This window comes from Artemia franciscana, chromosome 16 (assembly GCF_032884065.1).
Source record: "Artemia franciscana chromosome 16, ASM3288406v1, whole genome shotgun sequence".
Classification (NCBI taxonomy): domain Eukaryota; kingdom Metazoa; phylum Arthropoda; class Branchiopoda; order Anostraca; family Artemiidae; genus Artemia; species Artemia franciscana.
The window spans coordinates 19289134-19306440 of NC_088878.1; the positions used below are offsets into that span (position 1 = coordinate 19289134).

The window sequence follows — 17307 nt, forward strand, 5'->3', positions numbered from 1 at the left end:
TTGGTGGAAAAAAACACGAGTCCTAGATACATGATTGACATAACCAGAACGGATCCGCTCTCTTTGGGGTAGTTGGGGGGGGGGGGTTAATTCTGAAAAATTAGAAAAAATGAGGTATTTTTAACTTACGAACGGGTGATTGGATCTCCATGAAATTTGATTTTTGGAAGGATATCGTGTCTCAAAGCTCTTATTTTAAATCCTGACCGGATCTGGTGACATTGGGGGAAGTTTGGGGTGGGGAGACCTAAAATGATGGGAAACGCTTAGATTGGAGGGATTGGGATGAAACTTGGTTGGAAAAATAAGCAGAAGTCTTGCATACGTGATTTACATAATTGGAACGGATCCGCTCAATTGCGGGGGGGGGGGGGGTAATTCTGAAAAATAAGAAAAATGACGTATTTTTAACTTACGAAGGAGTGATCGCATCTTCATGAAACTTCATATTTAGAAGGACCTCGTAACTCCGATATCTTATTTTAAATCTCAATCGGATCAAGCGTAATTGGGGGGGGGGGGGCAGTTGGGGGGACCGGAAATCTTAGAAAATACTTAAAGCGGTGAGATCAGGATGTAACTGGATGGGAAGAATAGAAACCTGTCTAAGATACGTGACTGACATAACTGGACCGGATCTGCTTTCTTTGGTGGAATTGGGGGGGGGGGGTTATTTTGAAAATTGAGGTATTTGTAACTTACGAAAGGGTGATCAGATCTTAATGAAATTTGATATTTAGAAGGATCTTGTGCTTTAAAGTTCTAATTTCAAATTCCGACCAGATCCTGTGACATCCGGGGGAGTTGGAGGGGGAACCGGAATTCTTGGAAAACATGAAAATTGGAGTATTTATATCTTACGAATAGATGATCGGATCATAATGAAATTTGATTTTTAGAAGGAATTCATGTCTCAGAGCTCTTATTTCAAATCCCGACCAGATCTTTTGACATTGTGGGGATTTGGAGGGGGAAATCTTGGAAAAACACTTGGAGTGTAGGAATCGGGATGAAGCTTGGTGGATAGAATAAACAAATGTCCTTGATACGTGATTGACAGAATCGTACTGGATTCGCTCTCTTTGGGGGAGTTGGGGGGAGGGGTTCAGTGATTTGGCGATTTCGGTGCTTCTGGACGTGCTAGGGCGATGAAAATTGGTAGGCGTGTCAGGGAGCTGCACAATTTGACTTGATAAAGTCGTTTTCCCAGATTCGACCATCTGGGGGGTAAAAGGGAGAGGAAAAATTAGAAAAAATTAGGTATTTATAACTTAGAGTGGGTGATCGGATCTTAATGAATTTTGATATTTAGAAGGACTTTGTGACTCAGAGCTCTTATTTTAAATCTTGACCGGCATTAAGCCTCTTATTTTCCTTTTTAAATCAATCTATTGATTCATAGAATTTTGTTAGAGCTCATACCATATGATCTCTTGGCTCTTAGCTCTTCTCGCCTCGTCACAAGTGCCATATGAGCTCTTAGCTCTTGTTTTCACTTGTAAGCCTCGAAAAGTTGGTGTATTGCCGTTTAGTACATTTTCGCTATGTGAACATTAGCTTTAGTGTTGGAATTAACCAGGTTCATTTCTTGTCCTAAAAGTTTGTAACAAGGAAAGACTTTCAAGAAGAAATTATTTAAATGCACTACAAACTTCGTTGAGAGTTGAGTTCAGCCCATAGCTGCGTTTAAAAAAAAACACCTGAAAATTATAGCTATTATGAGGGCTTGCCGGAGTTCTTATTAGCCTTTGACACCTCGTGTTTATTTTTTTTTCTTTGCAAATGTTTTTCTGTGTCATAGTTTCCTTTTCTGTTATAATGTCTTTTTGATCTTTTGTGAAAGCATAGGCCATTGAAGCCTTTTAGCGATTTTGTTTTATTCATTACTTCCAATACATCTATACCAGGTACGTGTTTTAAAAAGTATAGATTGCGTTTAAAGTACGAGGTGTGACACACGCACACAGACACACAAAGCAAGATTGACCCAGAAAAAGAAAGACGAAAGTGTTTTTGGCTGCGCCGCGTCGCACCCCCTTTCCTGTCACTCTAACGAAATTAGACTCAACTAGCGATAGCAGCTAGAAGTATTTTATTAGTAAGTTTCTGCGTGCAATTAAATCCTACCAGAGAACGTCTAGTGGAAGAGCTGGACAAAGAATCAATACCAAATTTTCAGTCCAACTAAAAAAATCGGCCACACGAACGTTTGAAATGTTAATTGATGCTTATGGCGGGCCATACTTCATCTAGAGCATATGTGCTCCTAACAAAGTGGCACAATTGATCGGAAGGAAGATAGTGCCGAAGATGATGAAAGTTGAGAGTACCGAAGGTCTGTGATTACTGGCTAAAACACCATTGATGTTCGTGAAGTTATGTAGAGATCAAGGATACAGTGCTTGTGCAGTGGTTGAGTTAGTTAATATCATCTCAGCAAGTCGTTCGGAGCATTTTAACTGAGAAATTGAATGTGAAGCAACTGTTTGTGAAGATTAAAAAACATAGAACTTTATGTTTAATCGTCCCAAATTGTGCCTTAAAGATGCATGTGTGTGTATGATCACACTAAAATGCGTCAGAAACGAGTCATATTTGTTGAAATCGGTTGTTGCTTGTGATGAAGTATGGAGTTCTACGTTGGACACTGAAAGGAAACCTCAGTCGATGTTGGAAGTGTAAATGACCACGAAGACCCTAAGAAGTATGCTTATCTAAGTCAAACTTTGAATCAATTTGATTTATCTTCTTTGAAATATTGGGATTTATAAGTATTGGCTAGATTCATCAGTTAGGCCATCAGTGGAAGCTATTCCTGACTAGAAATAGCTGAACCCATCCACCTCATTTTCCGGGTTAGGTTCCTTGTTACATTTTCCCCCAAAGTTAACTCTTATGTTGAGAGCTCATGTTTCTTCTCAGTTGAAGTTGTCCAGGAAAACAAAAACGGAGAAACACCCTATGGGCTTCCAAAGACTGAGTTCCAGAAAAGTTGCCAGCAACAGCTGCTTTGAATGAGGAAGTGTCTTTATACTGAAAGAATCTACTTTAAAGGTGATAACATTGTGGTGAGCAAATCCTATTAGTACACTAATTAATCAAAAAAGTGATTTTCGAATCATGTTTTTGTCAAAACCTTGTAAATGTATGTTGTAAAAACATAACACAGTCGGTCACTTGATCTAATACTGTCAGTTAAGGTTCAGTGGATGGCTAATGGAATAAACGTGATGACCCTAGTGTAAACACAGTTTTTTGACGGTTAAATAAGAATGTCAATGAATTCTGCGTTTTTGAAAATCGCATATAAATTAGATATTTTCATGGCGGTTAGGGTAAATAGTTCCTCCTAGATCACTTATGGCGCATTTTTGAGTATCCATGGATGTTTCGTAGGAATCTGTTTAACCAACGAGCCCCCATCCTTGTTGGCTGTGCAGAAGCTGGTATTTGACCCCGTGACCTGAATTGTCACGTAGAAATCACCCATCTCCGCCACTTCATGTTGGTTAGGTTTGGTTCGACCTTAGTAAGTAGTAAGTAAGTAAGTAGTAAGACGGCACTAGACCTTTAAGGTCCAAACCGGCGGTGCTGATCTCTGTTTCATGGCCCTTCAGCCAGGAAGTGCAATGGGGGGGCTGGGGGCCAATCATCCTGTGCTTTCACACACCCTTCCTGTTTACTTTCCCCAGATTTCCCAGGTACCCATTTAGAGCTGGGTTGACTCTGGCTGAGCTTACAGAGTCACGCCACTGACCCCCGTCCCAAACTAAATAACTGGGCACAACTGGGATTAAACACGTGCCCCTTGGACAAAGAACTCCAACACCAGCGTGCCAACCACTCAGCCAGGACTGCTTCTTAATGGTGCGACCTTAAGTGGACTGTTGATCTATTTATAAATGGTTTGTTCACCTAGCTCTTAATAACTTTCCTAGGCTATGTCATATGTTTACGTCGTATTCAGAGTAGATTGGTAAAGCAGTAAACAAAGATGTATTGTATCAAGAGTGCTGAGTCTTTCGAAAAAACTGCAGCTTTTTTAGTTGCCAACAAACAGACTAAACACAGCGTTAGTCCTATAATTGACCCTTGGTTTCTGAAGACTAGCGAAAAAACGGACCAACAGAAATTAGTCTGCCGGTCAAGCGAAACTTAAGCTTAAAGAACGCGCTTTCTCTTACACAAAAATATGATACTGTCGATGGAAGAATTAAATTTGTCAGAGAACCAAATAATTTACGAATAACTATTAATAAAGAACGAAAAATCGACCTAGAATATAGCATAGAATGCTGAGAACTCAAAAGGATTGTGCATGGATACTCTGTTGAGTGCTTTATTAGGAAACCAAATTGGAAATCGTGCAAAAAACAGCAACTTAAGTCTGGAAAAGTAATGATACGAGAAAGCTTAGCCTTCTCAAAATTTTCTTAAAAACTGAAAATATGGATAATGTTACATGGGAGCCGCCAAGAAATTTCCCAACAGAGGAGGGAGGGTAAAGTTAAAATGTTGTTTGCCAAGATTGAACTATTTCTCAATTTGCCCTTGTTAAGCATTTTCTAAATTTCATTTTGTTTCCCGGGGAAGGGTGCATTCTTCCCCCCGGTTGGCGTCTAATGGGTGCCGACTAATTGGTCAGCACCCATGGAGCTCTATTTTGATACAACGAAGGTTTTACTTTTGCTTTTGTATGTTTTAATTGTTTTTAAGTAAGATGAAGTGTCGTTGAGCTTTTTGGGTCATTTTCTTTTTTCTCTTTTCTTTTATTCACATGATACTCCGTTTTTCATGTGTATTACAACGGATTATGTGCTTAATTTGTTTTTTTTTAAGATTTTATTTCTTCTTACAGATCTCTGTTATTCTGTTGCACACTCTTCACCATTCATCATATCAGATGGGAGCTGCGTCAAACGACAATAGTTTGGTTGCTTTGGACGAACAGAAAAGCTATGAGCAGGGGCTGGACATTTTTGCCATGACGCTCAATGGCCTATTATTAGCAGCTTATACGCTTTCTCCTGGACAAAATCTTTTAGAGTTCCCGGGACTTCCTGCAGGTATGTTTGTAACATTTAATCTGAAGGAATGTATATTATTGATTCCAAAGCTATTATATCCAGCAAGTCGTGGTGTGATTCAGGTGATCTGATTTATTCCACAAATTCTCGTGAAACTTTTATCTCTGAGCTCAAGTCTAGTGATCTTCCGATATGAAATTGAGTCTAAACTTGTGGTCAATGGGTAGTAAAAATCCATTTTATGGATTTCTTTTCAACCACTTTTGATGTAAATATCTGTTTAGATAACTTCGAAGACCACACTGCCTTTCCATGACGAAAGTATAACAGTTCAAAATAGGGATGAAACCTTGTAATCGACAGTGAACAAATATAAAAATTTTAACTGGATATTTCGAACACATATACAGTGTTCATCATCAGCAGTAAAACTAAGTTTACTGCTCGATTTTTACTATACGATAAGTTACGAGTTTTACTGCTGATGATGAACACTGTATGTGTGTTCGAAATATCCAGTAAAAACTGTTCACTGTCGATTAAAAGTTTTCATCCCTATTTTGAACTGTTATACTTTCGTAAATATCTGTTGATCCAAGAATCCCTCTTGAATGGCATTTCTGGTCTAAAGATATTGGCTTCAAGAAACTTTCTTCCCTGAATGGTTCCATTCAGAATTGTGAATTTTCTTGCTCTCTGGAACGATTTGAAAATCACCTTATGTAGTTTCTCTTTCAATTATTTGTCTATTAATGCCTTGTGCCAGTTTAGAGAGATTTCCAGTACGATGCACAAGGTCTTCTTCCTATGTTCTTTGAATTACCATCCTGGCGTAGCTAGGTCTGGCAAAACGTTGTTTAGGTGGCGTTGTTTTAAATGCCTGGGATCTTAATAGATATTTGGTGTGTTTTTTTTTTTGTATCTTTGTGCTTGGTAAGCCGTCTACTCGTCTCCAAATTACGCTGGTTCCTTTATTCCCTTTATAAGCTGTGGTTTAGAGCCACTTTGTGTAGTTTTTAGTCTGTCCCTTAAGGTCCAACACTATACATCTGTGTTCTAGATGTTTTTAGTAACACCTCACTAATTTTCCACTTTTTTATATATAGATGAATATAAATCATAAACAGTGCCTTATGAGTTGCTAGGACTTTTAAGCTACAAGAAGAAATGGTGAAAAAAAAAATGAAAAACTAACCAAAGTTTAGAGTAGCTTTCCTAGTTGTGTCTATTTCATAGCGGCAAGCCTTCCCACCCCCTCTCTCTCTCTCTATAAAGCTTATTTCTCTGTAGCTATTAAACTACAGTTATGGATTGACGCCGAATCTATTCTTAGGTAAGATGAATTCAAAAACCGGTTTTGAATTTTGTAATTTGATTCAATGCTGCCTTTAACAGTTATTGACGTCACCTGTCTTGGCCCATCTGTCCAGAATCTTTGAGGCAAAAGAAGAAGCCTTCGATCTTTAGAGAGTTAAAATTAAGGGGCACTAAGGAGAAATGTAAAGCTCCTTCAGAAGAAAAAAACTTTAATCGGGGGACGGAGGAAAACTCGTATCTAATTTTTTAGAAAAGAAATCACCTCACTGTACTTACGATATTCTTGTAATTTCTTGTATTTCCCATTTAATTTGTTTAACTATGGACATTCTTGGTTTGCCCCCTCCCTTGTTTCCCAAAAATTAATGCATGACTGCTGGCTGAAACTCGTTGCTAAATAAATTAATTCTACTATCCCTTCAGACAGCAATGCTTCTTTTATTGGTAAAAATTAACATTTGTAATTGATCGCTTAGAAAATTTGCCTAAAATTTAAAGATTCATTCACCAAAATTATGTGAATATGTTATTCTTTATACACAATCTACGTAAAAAAAAAAAATGGTTCACCTGTTTTTTTTTGTTTTTTTTTAACTCCCCAAGGTTAGTTTAACTAATCAATTCTATATAATCTAGAAAAAGGACTGTTTTGTCTGTTAAGTGAAGACAGTGCTCAAAGACGCATTTCTTTTTAAGATCTGGCCTCTAATCCGTCTTTTGGAATGGCATTGAATATCCTCAATTTATTTAATTTTTATTCGATGAACAAATGGATATTTTTTTTCTTCTTTTTCTTTCAATTCTTATATTAGAGGAACTTTAGACTAACTTTGACTCTTTTGACTCTATGTTATGATACTCTCCTATTCTATTTTCGTTTTAAAAATGGCAACGAGTGGTCAAAAATCGATAAAAAAAAAATCTATTTAACTTGCCGAAGAGCCTATAGGACCCTCCTCCTGCCAAAAAATGTAGCGTATACGCTTGTGAGGATTGGCGAAAAAATATTTCTCCCCTCCCTTAATACACAAAATCTTGAGTCCTCTTACCCCCTCCCCTAAAAAGAAGCAACATTTTCCTGATAGTTTTTAATGAGTCCCCCAGTCGTGAGATAAAATTGGATAAATCATACTACGCCGGATAATCCGTCACCATCTTATCAAACTTACTGACGGCGTACCCTTGCTTTTAGGCATAAAATGAAACACAAACTCTTTTTTGAGCAACAGAAAATCTACTGCCTCTGATTGTAGACTCCTGTGTTATAGTCGTATTAGGTGTATGTTGTATTATCATCACGTGATTGTGTTCAACTTGGTGATTGGGTGGTAATTGGGGACACACGTCGGTTGTATAATTCTGGTAACCTTTTATTTTTAGTGAAGCTCTTACTGCTTTGGATCAGACTAAACCCCTCTATCCTGCTTGACAGATCTTTTGTATCCCGTTTACAAATATGGCCAACATTAGCCAGGCTGTTGAATTCTCTTCAAGAATCCAAACCTGAAAACACGGACGGTCTAGGTAAGTCTTTTGATCATCAATGATCTCAATATATTATATACTATTTATTTTGTCATTTTTCACTGCAAATTGCAAAATGATTTCTTCGCTGTAATGGAACTACTCGTCCTTATTTTTATAATTTCGAAAATTGTTCAAAAGCGTTCTTTTTCAAATAATCTTATCCTGAGATATAACATTTCATTTTATGTTACGTGCTTCAGTATTAATAAGTAGTATAGTCAAGGTAAAATGAAACTCACTTAGTACTGCACTTTTATTATTTAGCAGAAATATAGATTTTTCCGTGGAAATGAGCTAGCCCATCAGATCGCTATTTAAGTACTTAGTGTGTCTATTAGAGACTACATCCGGAGACGGGTTCTGGACACTGGGAGGGGAGGGGTGGCAACTGCGTATTCTCTTTTTTTTACAGAAAGATTCGTTAAAATCGTACTCACAGAATCACGAAAGTAAACTGGCCGAAACTGAAAGGCGTTGGGGTAGCCTCCCTGTATTCCCCTCTGATGATATGGTAAAGTTAGATTCGTATTTATGTTCAGCAACTGTTTTCCTTCTGAGTGTTCTTCAGTGTATATTATAAAAGAATAAATTGGCTTTCCATACTACCCTGTGTCAGTGGTCAGGGAAGTAATGTATTTAGCGGAATACGCCTAAAAAAAAAAAGAAAAAAAAACAACTGGATAGACGTAATGCTTTATAGCTTAGTCCTTCTTTGAAATCCATTATCTCTTCCCCCTAGAAAAATCAGTAAGTTTCCTAACTCACAGCCAATTAGCTTTAAAGCTGAATATTTTGTTTTCTTGCAAATAAATACGTCTATTTATTCCCGATTTGGGTGATACTCTAAACATTAATAATTGAATTGAATGAATGAAGTTCAATAAATGAAATTCAATGTATTGCAATCAGTCAACTATTTTAAGTATATTTGAATTTTCGGAGTCAGACTGTATTTGTTGGGGTGCAAGGCCTGAGCGGAGGAAATTTGACGTCAAGATAGCTAACGTGTGGGGGTCGAAGATCCGAGCTATCGAACGTAGCGAGGGAAACGATTGGACTGTGGTAAAGTCAGGCTATATTTGCGAAAGTTAAAGAACCCCGGATGTGAGGTGTAAAGGCGTGAGATAGCATATGGAGACGATTAAAATGCGCCAAATTACTTTTTGCAAGCCTTTTTTCTCTTTCTTTTTTATATATTTCGCTATTGAAGCTGGCTTTTTCAGCTGAATGTCGATGTTTCTGCGGTTTTTGTTTGAATTAATTGTTAAAACAAAATGAAAAGCTCTAAATCGGTATTTTCAATACGCCATATAGTCGGTTACAACCTTTGTCATTGTGTCGAAAAGATACTTACTAACATTGTTGCAGTAACACTTTATTTACTTTTTACTGTTAAATAAAGGCTACACTCATTATAGGAGAGAATATACCGCTGCCCGAAGATTTTGATGTTCGTGAATTTTTACCTCTGCAGAAGTATCTGAAGACGTTAGATTTCAAATCCTCCTCGGAATTGACCTACCAAAATACCCTGAATCTTCGTGTGCGTCGTCTTTTAGATCTTGGTCATTCGATTGCATCGCTAGACAGCGCTAGAGTTTTAACAGTAAAATGTCATGAAGATGGTCGTTTGATTTTCGAAGCAGCCGTAAAGCAAGGTGGTGAAGTAACGAAAGAACTTCAAGAACTGTCCATTGCTAAAGAAGAAATATTAACAAAAGGCAGTACACCATCTTCAGATCTAAGTCAAACAAGTAGCCAGGCTAGTGAGGATTTCAGAAATAATAATGATCTACCTAAGCGTGCTGTAGTTTTAGACGAAGCTAAGAAGGGAATACTAAAAATCCCTAACGGTGGTATCGACGAGGGGAGAAAGACCGAAGATAACAAACCGACTTCTGAGGAGACAAGAGGTAATATGAAGATAGAAGAAAAGAAGGGGATTTTGAAGGTGCTTTTACCTGATGTTGCAGAAGAAAAGCCAAAGAAGCCAAAGAATGTTGCAATCTCGGCTATATTAAGAAAAAATGCAGAAGAAAAGCAGAAAGAAGAGGATGAACGTGAACGAACCACGGAATCAAAAACGTCTTCAAAGGTATTTAGCTGTTGGGAAATTTTTAAGACACCCTCTTCATATTTTTATATTATTTCGACTCCACTCCTATTCCGGAAGGATTCCAAGTATAAAATTGAAATTATCATTCATATAATCTAATATGTGTAAATATTTTGTTCTTCCAAACAATTCCCTTAGCCTATCAAATAAATGCAACTTGCTTGACGGTTATTTGTGTTCATTGGCTGCAGACCATGCGCTCCATGTGCGATCTGAGCGTTTTCTCTGATTGCATTTAATATAATTATTGTATAAATTTTGTTCAATTTGAAGTCAAGGTTGTTTAGATAATAATAATTTGTTGATAATATAAAATCATCCTGAGAATTCAAAAGATTATATATGAATGGGAATGGAATAAGAGAACAAATGTATAACAGAAGAATCACTCAGCTCTCTTTAGTTGTGACTATTTAAACTCTTATATTCGTGACGTTGACGTGATCGTTCGCTAGGTTTGGCAAGGAAAAGGTGTCATTCTGACAACCTGGATGAACATGATGTCTTTTGATTGAGTTCAACATTCTTCTCAAAATTGAAAGGGAATTCTTGAAAATGGGATAAGAGAATAAATGAATAATATAATTCGGACAAGTATTGCTGCGGTTGGTGTGCCGCCACCACGCCCATGGACTAATATTAAAAGAAGCGTTGTGCCGTATCATCAAATGGCCCGGAGATCCAAGTTTTTCCGAAGTTTGTGGGCTTTACTTTATAAGAAATTATATACAACAATCCTTGACCAAGAAAATCCTATTCTAGGCTTTCTGGAAAACTTAAAAAAATATTGACTGTATTCAAAGTGTCCTTAAGACGGAAGTCGTCCAAGAGAAATCTACTAAGAGCTTTTACAACCCTCACTAGGAGCTAGGTCTTAAAATAACTTTAGTTTTGGGATTGAAGGGGGTCTGCATCAAGCGAGGTGGATGACAAAGCGAATATATGTTCCTAAGATTGTCTGTTGAATATTCCCCCACGAATGTTCAAGGCTCATACAAGCTCGCTTTTGGTCTGAGGCTGTTTTGAGTTCCAAATAAGTATTTGGTACACACTTCTTAGAGATATATTTGGTGTTAGTGAAAATAGACAGAAGATTCAATTTAACTTCATTGTCGTATATTTAACAAACAAAAACTGCAAAATCCCACATTTCCTCCTAATGCCAGGGCATGATATGAAGGAAGGGGAAAATAAAGTCACGAATACATCAGAGAAAAATGTCCATTCGCATCAAAAGGGGTTTTTAAAGATAAACCTAAAAATACTAGCATATATCCTGCTACCATTATCAAAATTCTCTACACTTATCTCCTTCCTTCAAAGATACTAAGCAATATTACAACAAAAAAGTATAATAGTAAAATCATAGTTTGAATGCTATTAGTTTAATGTTAAAACCAATCCAATTAATCCTCAAAGTGGTCTTTAGAGAACAGTTTATTGTCCAGAGACCCTCATCTAATGAGTTCCGTAGTTTGTCCCCTCTATAAACAAAGGGAAACCTCCATCATAAACGTAACCAACCTGTTTATATAAATTTTTGTTCATTGACATTGTGCTATTGGAATTAACATAATTAAGATATGTTAAAACACACCAGAAAAGGAGCAGAATTACCTTTGAAGCATAAAACACCTTACTTTTGACGATGTATGAAAACACTAGTAAATGAAAGAATCACAGATTGGTTTTCTATTTAATGAATGTATTACTCAGGCTCACAAGAAAATGCGACTAGAATTTAGAAACAAAAACCCCAACGAAAAGGAGCTGAAACTATCTGAGGGTAAAATATGTAGTTGTGAAGGCTAAGGCCCGAACCACCTTGTTAACAATAGAACAAAGACGTAATTATCTTACATTTTAAACAAGTAATAATTGTGTATGTATGAATATATGTATTTTTATTCTCAAAAACGACTCGATAGTTTTTACATGAAATTTTGTAGAAGAACATTTCCTGGCACGAGAAAACGATCTAGACAGGTCACGAATTTGGGGAAAATTCTTTTTACCCATTCCAGTGCCGTTAATATATTATCCTTAAATCCTTTTTGGAAGTGAAATTAGGGGACCAAAATGGCAGAAAGAATTGTCAAATGAAATTTGACAGAATATCAGTCAGGAATAACATTCACCTTGTTACTATTCACAATGCTCTCCAACGTGAGACTATCTTTTTTATGGACAAATGAGACGAACAAGAGAATTAGTAATTATTACCCAAGTTATTATTGCTGTATACAAGATAAGCGATTCTTGGAACTCTTTATTTTTATATAGGTCTTTTTACAGGCATTGATGTTTAAATTTTGACTTCGACTTTATTTTTATCGTTAGTAAAACCCCATGGCATTTATTTTAAGTAACTCAGAATCACAATAAGCTCTATGAGCCTCTGCATTTTGCCAGATATGCCAGTTTGAAGAGGAGAATTGACCCTTAGAGTTTGAAAAACGAATTACCCTTCGTATTTTTGTTTTAAAAACTAAATAAAGAAAAAAATACACAAAGGTTTTTCCTCCTTTGTGAATCAGGGTTTTCTCGCAATTCCTCGGAAGGGGGGGGGGTACGCTAGACGCTGTTTTTATGTCTAAAATTCGCTTTCCCGTGCAATCTTCGGTCCCCTGGTTCTACAAATTTAAATGATCAATCTTGGATGGTCAACCCAAAATTGGATAGAGTGTGGTAGAATATTGCAAAAAGTGAAAGGCGAGCAAAAAGGGATTGTCTCTTTTGGTATGGTTTTAAGTTTGCCTTTTTTCCCTTTTTTTCCTTTGTTCTTTTCTTTTTTATTTAAAATTAAGAATTTAAGTAATTATGTAAAATGAAAGTTTAAAGTGATAGGTAAAGCTTTTAACCAAAATAAAATGTTTGATCAAGGATTACCTCATTGAAAGTTTTTCCCCTTCTGTAAACAGTTTTATGTTTTTCCATATTATTTACAAATTAAAAGGGAGGTGGACTAAGAAATGATTTATGTAAAAGTAATTAAGATTATAGATTTTTTTTTTTTTTTTTTTTTTTTTTTTTTTTTTTTTTTTTTTTTTTTTTTTTTTTTTTTTTTTTTTTTTTTTTACTTCTACAAAACTGGTCAAGGTTTGAAGCCTTCATATACATTATCAAACCTTCTTGAAGTTTGGCAATTGCAGCCTATCTTCTATCATGACTGAGACTTAGAGTATAAGCGAAGTCAGCAAATTTTATGTGTTTTGATATTTATTATAGGTGATGGGCCACAACTTGAATTCCCACTACCTTGTAAGATGAATATATACACACACTCACACACACACACACATATATATATATATATATATATATAATTTATTTATTTATTTATAGAATAAGGGATTTTCCATGCGTCTCTATTTTAGGTCACATTTAGGACTCATTCTCCACCACTTTCTCATATTACCCCGGAACCTTCTCAACAATTCAAAAATTTGTACTTGGAGAGATTAATGTTAGAACAGCGAAAACGAAATCAAGAAGCACCGCATCAAGAAGAATATGTATTATTTGGCCCAAGAAATCCAATCATTCCGCCGATATCGCAACCTAATACCGGATGGAATCCCTCAAGCTTTACACCAATTTTTCCACCTCCTATATATCCTCGTTTTCCGGCTGGTCAAGATGCAATGCAAATGATGAATGGCAATATGCCACCGACTACTACTGGAAATTGGGGTAGAGCAGGTAATTATTCTTTATGTGAATTTGTTATTTCTTTGTGTGATGTTGTTTTCTAGTTAATATCTGTCAACAATGGTACAAAAATGAATAAAAGACATGCTATTGAAATGGAACTGTATTTCCATCTGATTATTTTCTGAGACCACACTAGCTTAACGTGACAAAACGAAAAAAATCGCAAAGAAGAGAAAACGAGGATAATAACACCCATTGTTTGTTTTAATATTTGTTTGTTTTTTTTGTGGACTATCCTCGTTTTCTCTTCTTTACGATTTTTCTCGTTCCCAAGTCTAGTTGACGTCGCTCGCCTAGTTTTCCAGCTGAATGGATTTAGTTTAACAAGTAGTTGGCCTTGCCTCCTTGTTTTCTTACGGGGCCTGTATTTTTGGTAGGGTCAATAAATTAGTCTGAACTTAAGGCAAAATGAAAGTTCACTTACTGAGGGCTTCACTACCTATATGACCTCAGCTTCGACACAGTTTACTTAGTGTACCATATTGGCGATATCACTATACTGCCTGTTGAAACAGTGGCCAAAGGATCTCCTTTTGCTTTAAAGTATTTTATCATGCCTCAAATAAATGCTGTTTCGACAATTTTGGATGCACTTCTCAAATTTTGTGTAACACCCAGTTTGTGTGCTTTGCTGCACCAAGAAACTTGGTTGACAAACAACGCTGTATCATGGTGTGTTTTCCGGACAAATGTACCAAACTAGGTGAGCGGTATAGAAAAATATAGGAAATTATGGAAGGACATCAAATAAATCTTTAGAAAGTATAGAGAGAAGTACATTTACATGTTCGAATGTCTGTTTTTTAAGCTCTTGAATTATGCGTTAACTTGCTTTGATCTGCCCTTCGTATATCGTATATTCATTTTTGTTTCTTTCCTTTTAATACCAAGCAGCTAGTAAGAGATGTAGGGGAGGACAATTATGTTGTTCAAGAATTTCTTTTTCAGACATATTTACATGGGAATGTACTCCTTCTCTTCTGAGCTCCTTTGAAAACATTCAGTGTATCTCCCATATTTGTGCACTTGTCTTTCTGTTGTCAATTTATTTCTGGTAGCTACCCAGTGTTTTTTTTTTTTTTTTTTTTTAAGGCCTATTACACTTGTACATAAGGTTCGTAAGAATAAAAACTTGATTCTGATTGGGGAATTATTTTAGCCGACCAATCATAGACAATTTACTATTCTTACGTTTAATAGTTTGCGTCGGCGAATGGCAATGTGAAACCACTATTACACATTTCTACTATTTCCTGAAAGTAAGAGTTGGTATCTACACATTTCTACTATTTCCTGAAAGTAAGAGTTGGTATCAATAATTAACAAAAAACTTTTTTTTTTTATCATGAACATTTGGATAGAGTAGAACTGTAAATAAGGAGCAACTGGGTCCTATTTTAACCAAAATAAGTAAAGGGGAATGTCGTTAACAATTTATGTATAGAGAGAATTGCCTGTATACAATGATATATATATTTTTTTTTTCTTTAATTTTGCTTTCTTCCCAGGGTGATCGTATCGAACCAATGATCCTAGAAGATCGAGAGAGGACTAATTCGGTTGAAAATGAAAAGCTCGAGGGCCCTTTTTAAGTGGTGAAAAAGACTGGAGGGCAACTAACCCCACTCCCATACCCCATTTTCTCCGATGAAACTGATCAGAATTTTTAAGATAGCAGTCTGATTCAGCATAGTTGAAAGGCCAGTAACTATGCTTTTGGTGATGAAAAGACCCCCACAGCCTCTTAAGAAGGGGCTGTAAGTTATACAATTTGCCCATTGTTTATATACAGTATTTGTTGTTGGGAAATATGGAGATTTTTTGGGAGAATTTTCTATGGGGAGGAAAGTTTCCGCGGGGACTTTTTTACGGAGAGGGATGTGGGATTTCCCGGCAAAATTTGAAAAAAAAGGTCAGAAGTTAAATTAAAAAAAAACTAATATTTTAAACTGAAAGTAAAGAGCAGCATTCAGACTTAAAAGAAACAGAAATTGTTTTGTATAACATTAAGACTTTATCGTGAAGAGCGAGGAAAGAGAAAGGGGCAGTCCCCCCATATGCGGAGTAATTTTTGTTTGATGTAAGTTTTAATCCTGCTCTTTACTTCCAGTTGAAAAAAAACTTTCTTTTTAACCTAATAGAAGTAAGTGTCGAACAATGATATACCTTTCCCTTGCAGTGTGATTTTTGCATTTAAATGAAACCCTTCTATAAATCTAATGAAACGAGTAGTTCAATTTTACTCTTGGTGCAGAAGTTGAAAGTAAAGGCAAGGGTTCCTTATTGCAGGTCTTGCCTATCCACCTATCACACCTCCTTTGTTGCCTGATTTTCGACATCCGCCTCCGGGATTTTTTCAACAAGGTCAAGTTACAGCTGCAGCCAATGATCAACCAACAACTAATGGCAATACAGAAGAAACCGGATCTTATAAATTATTCAATACCTCGTGGCCCACTTTAACTTCAACTGTCCCACCGCCGCAGGCTAATGCCACTGGTTCACTCACTGAAGGAAGGTTCGGATTCCCTGGAATGGAGAGGACTCATCCACCTCAGGTTGGTTTGCTTGAATTTATTATTTATTTTAATATTTTTATTATTTATCTTATATATATATGAGGTAATACAAAAAAATTAAACAGCAAAAAATCCTAAAAAGAATAGAATTTATTATTGAAAATACAAATGATGGCAACATTTTTTTTATTTTCTTTTTTTATTTAGCATTTATTTATTTTTAGCAATTCTGACGTTTAAAAAATTTGTATTTAAAAACATTTTTTTTTTACTTTTTAAATAAATAGAAGTGCATTTTTCAGGATGTTATTTCTCATTTTCCTTGGGGGTTGGGGGTGGTGTATGGACCGGTTTTGTTGTGTTATACTCAATCCCCCTCCTCTCTTTGAAAGCATACTTATAAGTTTTTAAAACTCGGGCATGGGTATTTGAATTTTACTATCCAAAATCAGGTATATCAATCCGATACTTCTAAGTGACGATGTTCCGTTCAATATTTGGGCATCTTCCCAGATTTTAAAAATCTGGATATTTGACATTTTACTGACGTTTTGGGCCAGAGTGGTTGTGATGAAGTTGATAAGGCTGTGAAGATGTTTATCTGTGAATCTGGAATAATACAATACTACATGCCTTTAAGTTCTTTATATCAATTTAGTATTAGCTATTATTTTATGTAGAAATAAGTTTCAGAATATATTCAAAATAAATTTAATTTAAAAAAGGATAGAAAATTGTATTGAACATTTTCGCATTAAGAATCTTATAATGAACCCCTTGAGGATCCAACTTCCCTCTCATTGAGAATTGTTTCTTATTGTCGGCGATATTAAATCATCTCTTAATGAGATAAGAGTTTTCTACAAGGAAATAGGGCTGATCCACTCCTTGACTTCCTATTAAGCCAAATGGAAAGCTCCCAATAATTAGGTTTGAATGTATCATTTATTTCGTCCACTTAAGATACGCTTTATATGGTGAGTAGTTCTGAATCATAATCATGATTTAGTTTTAATCAGGAAATTAATCAGTTTAATCAGAAGTATTTAGTTTTATAGAAAAGCGATACGAAAAATCGAGATACATC

At 36.0% G+C, this 17307-nt stretch overlaps 1 protein-coding gene across 1 annotated transcript in view; it reads left to right on the plus strand.

The window, feature by feature from the left end:
- Positions 1 to 17307, plus strand: part of LOC136037179 (nonsense-mediated mRNA decay factor SMG7-like) — a 45007-nt gene that overhangs the window by 25735 nt on the left and 1965 nt on the right. The window contains exons 6-10 of the mRNA XM_065719731.1: positions 4859 to 5066; positions 7725 to 7868; positions 9290 to 9966; positions 13365 to 13689; positions 15991 to 16259. Of these exons, the coding sequence (XP_065575803.1) occupies positions 4859 to 5066; positions 7725 to 7868; positions 9290 to 9966; positions 13365 to 13689; positions 15991 to 16259 (1623 nt within the window). The remainder of the gene's footprint in view (positions 1 to 4858; positions 5067 to 7724; positions 7869 to 9289; positions 9967 to 13364; positions 13690 to 15990; positions 16260 to 17307) is intronic.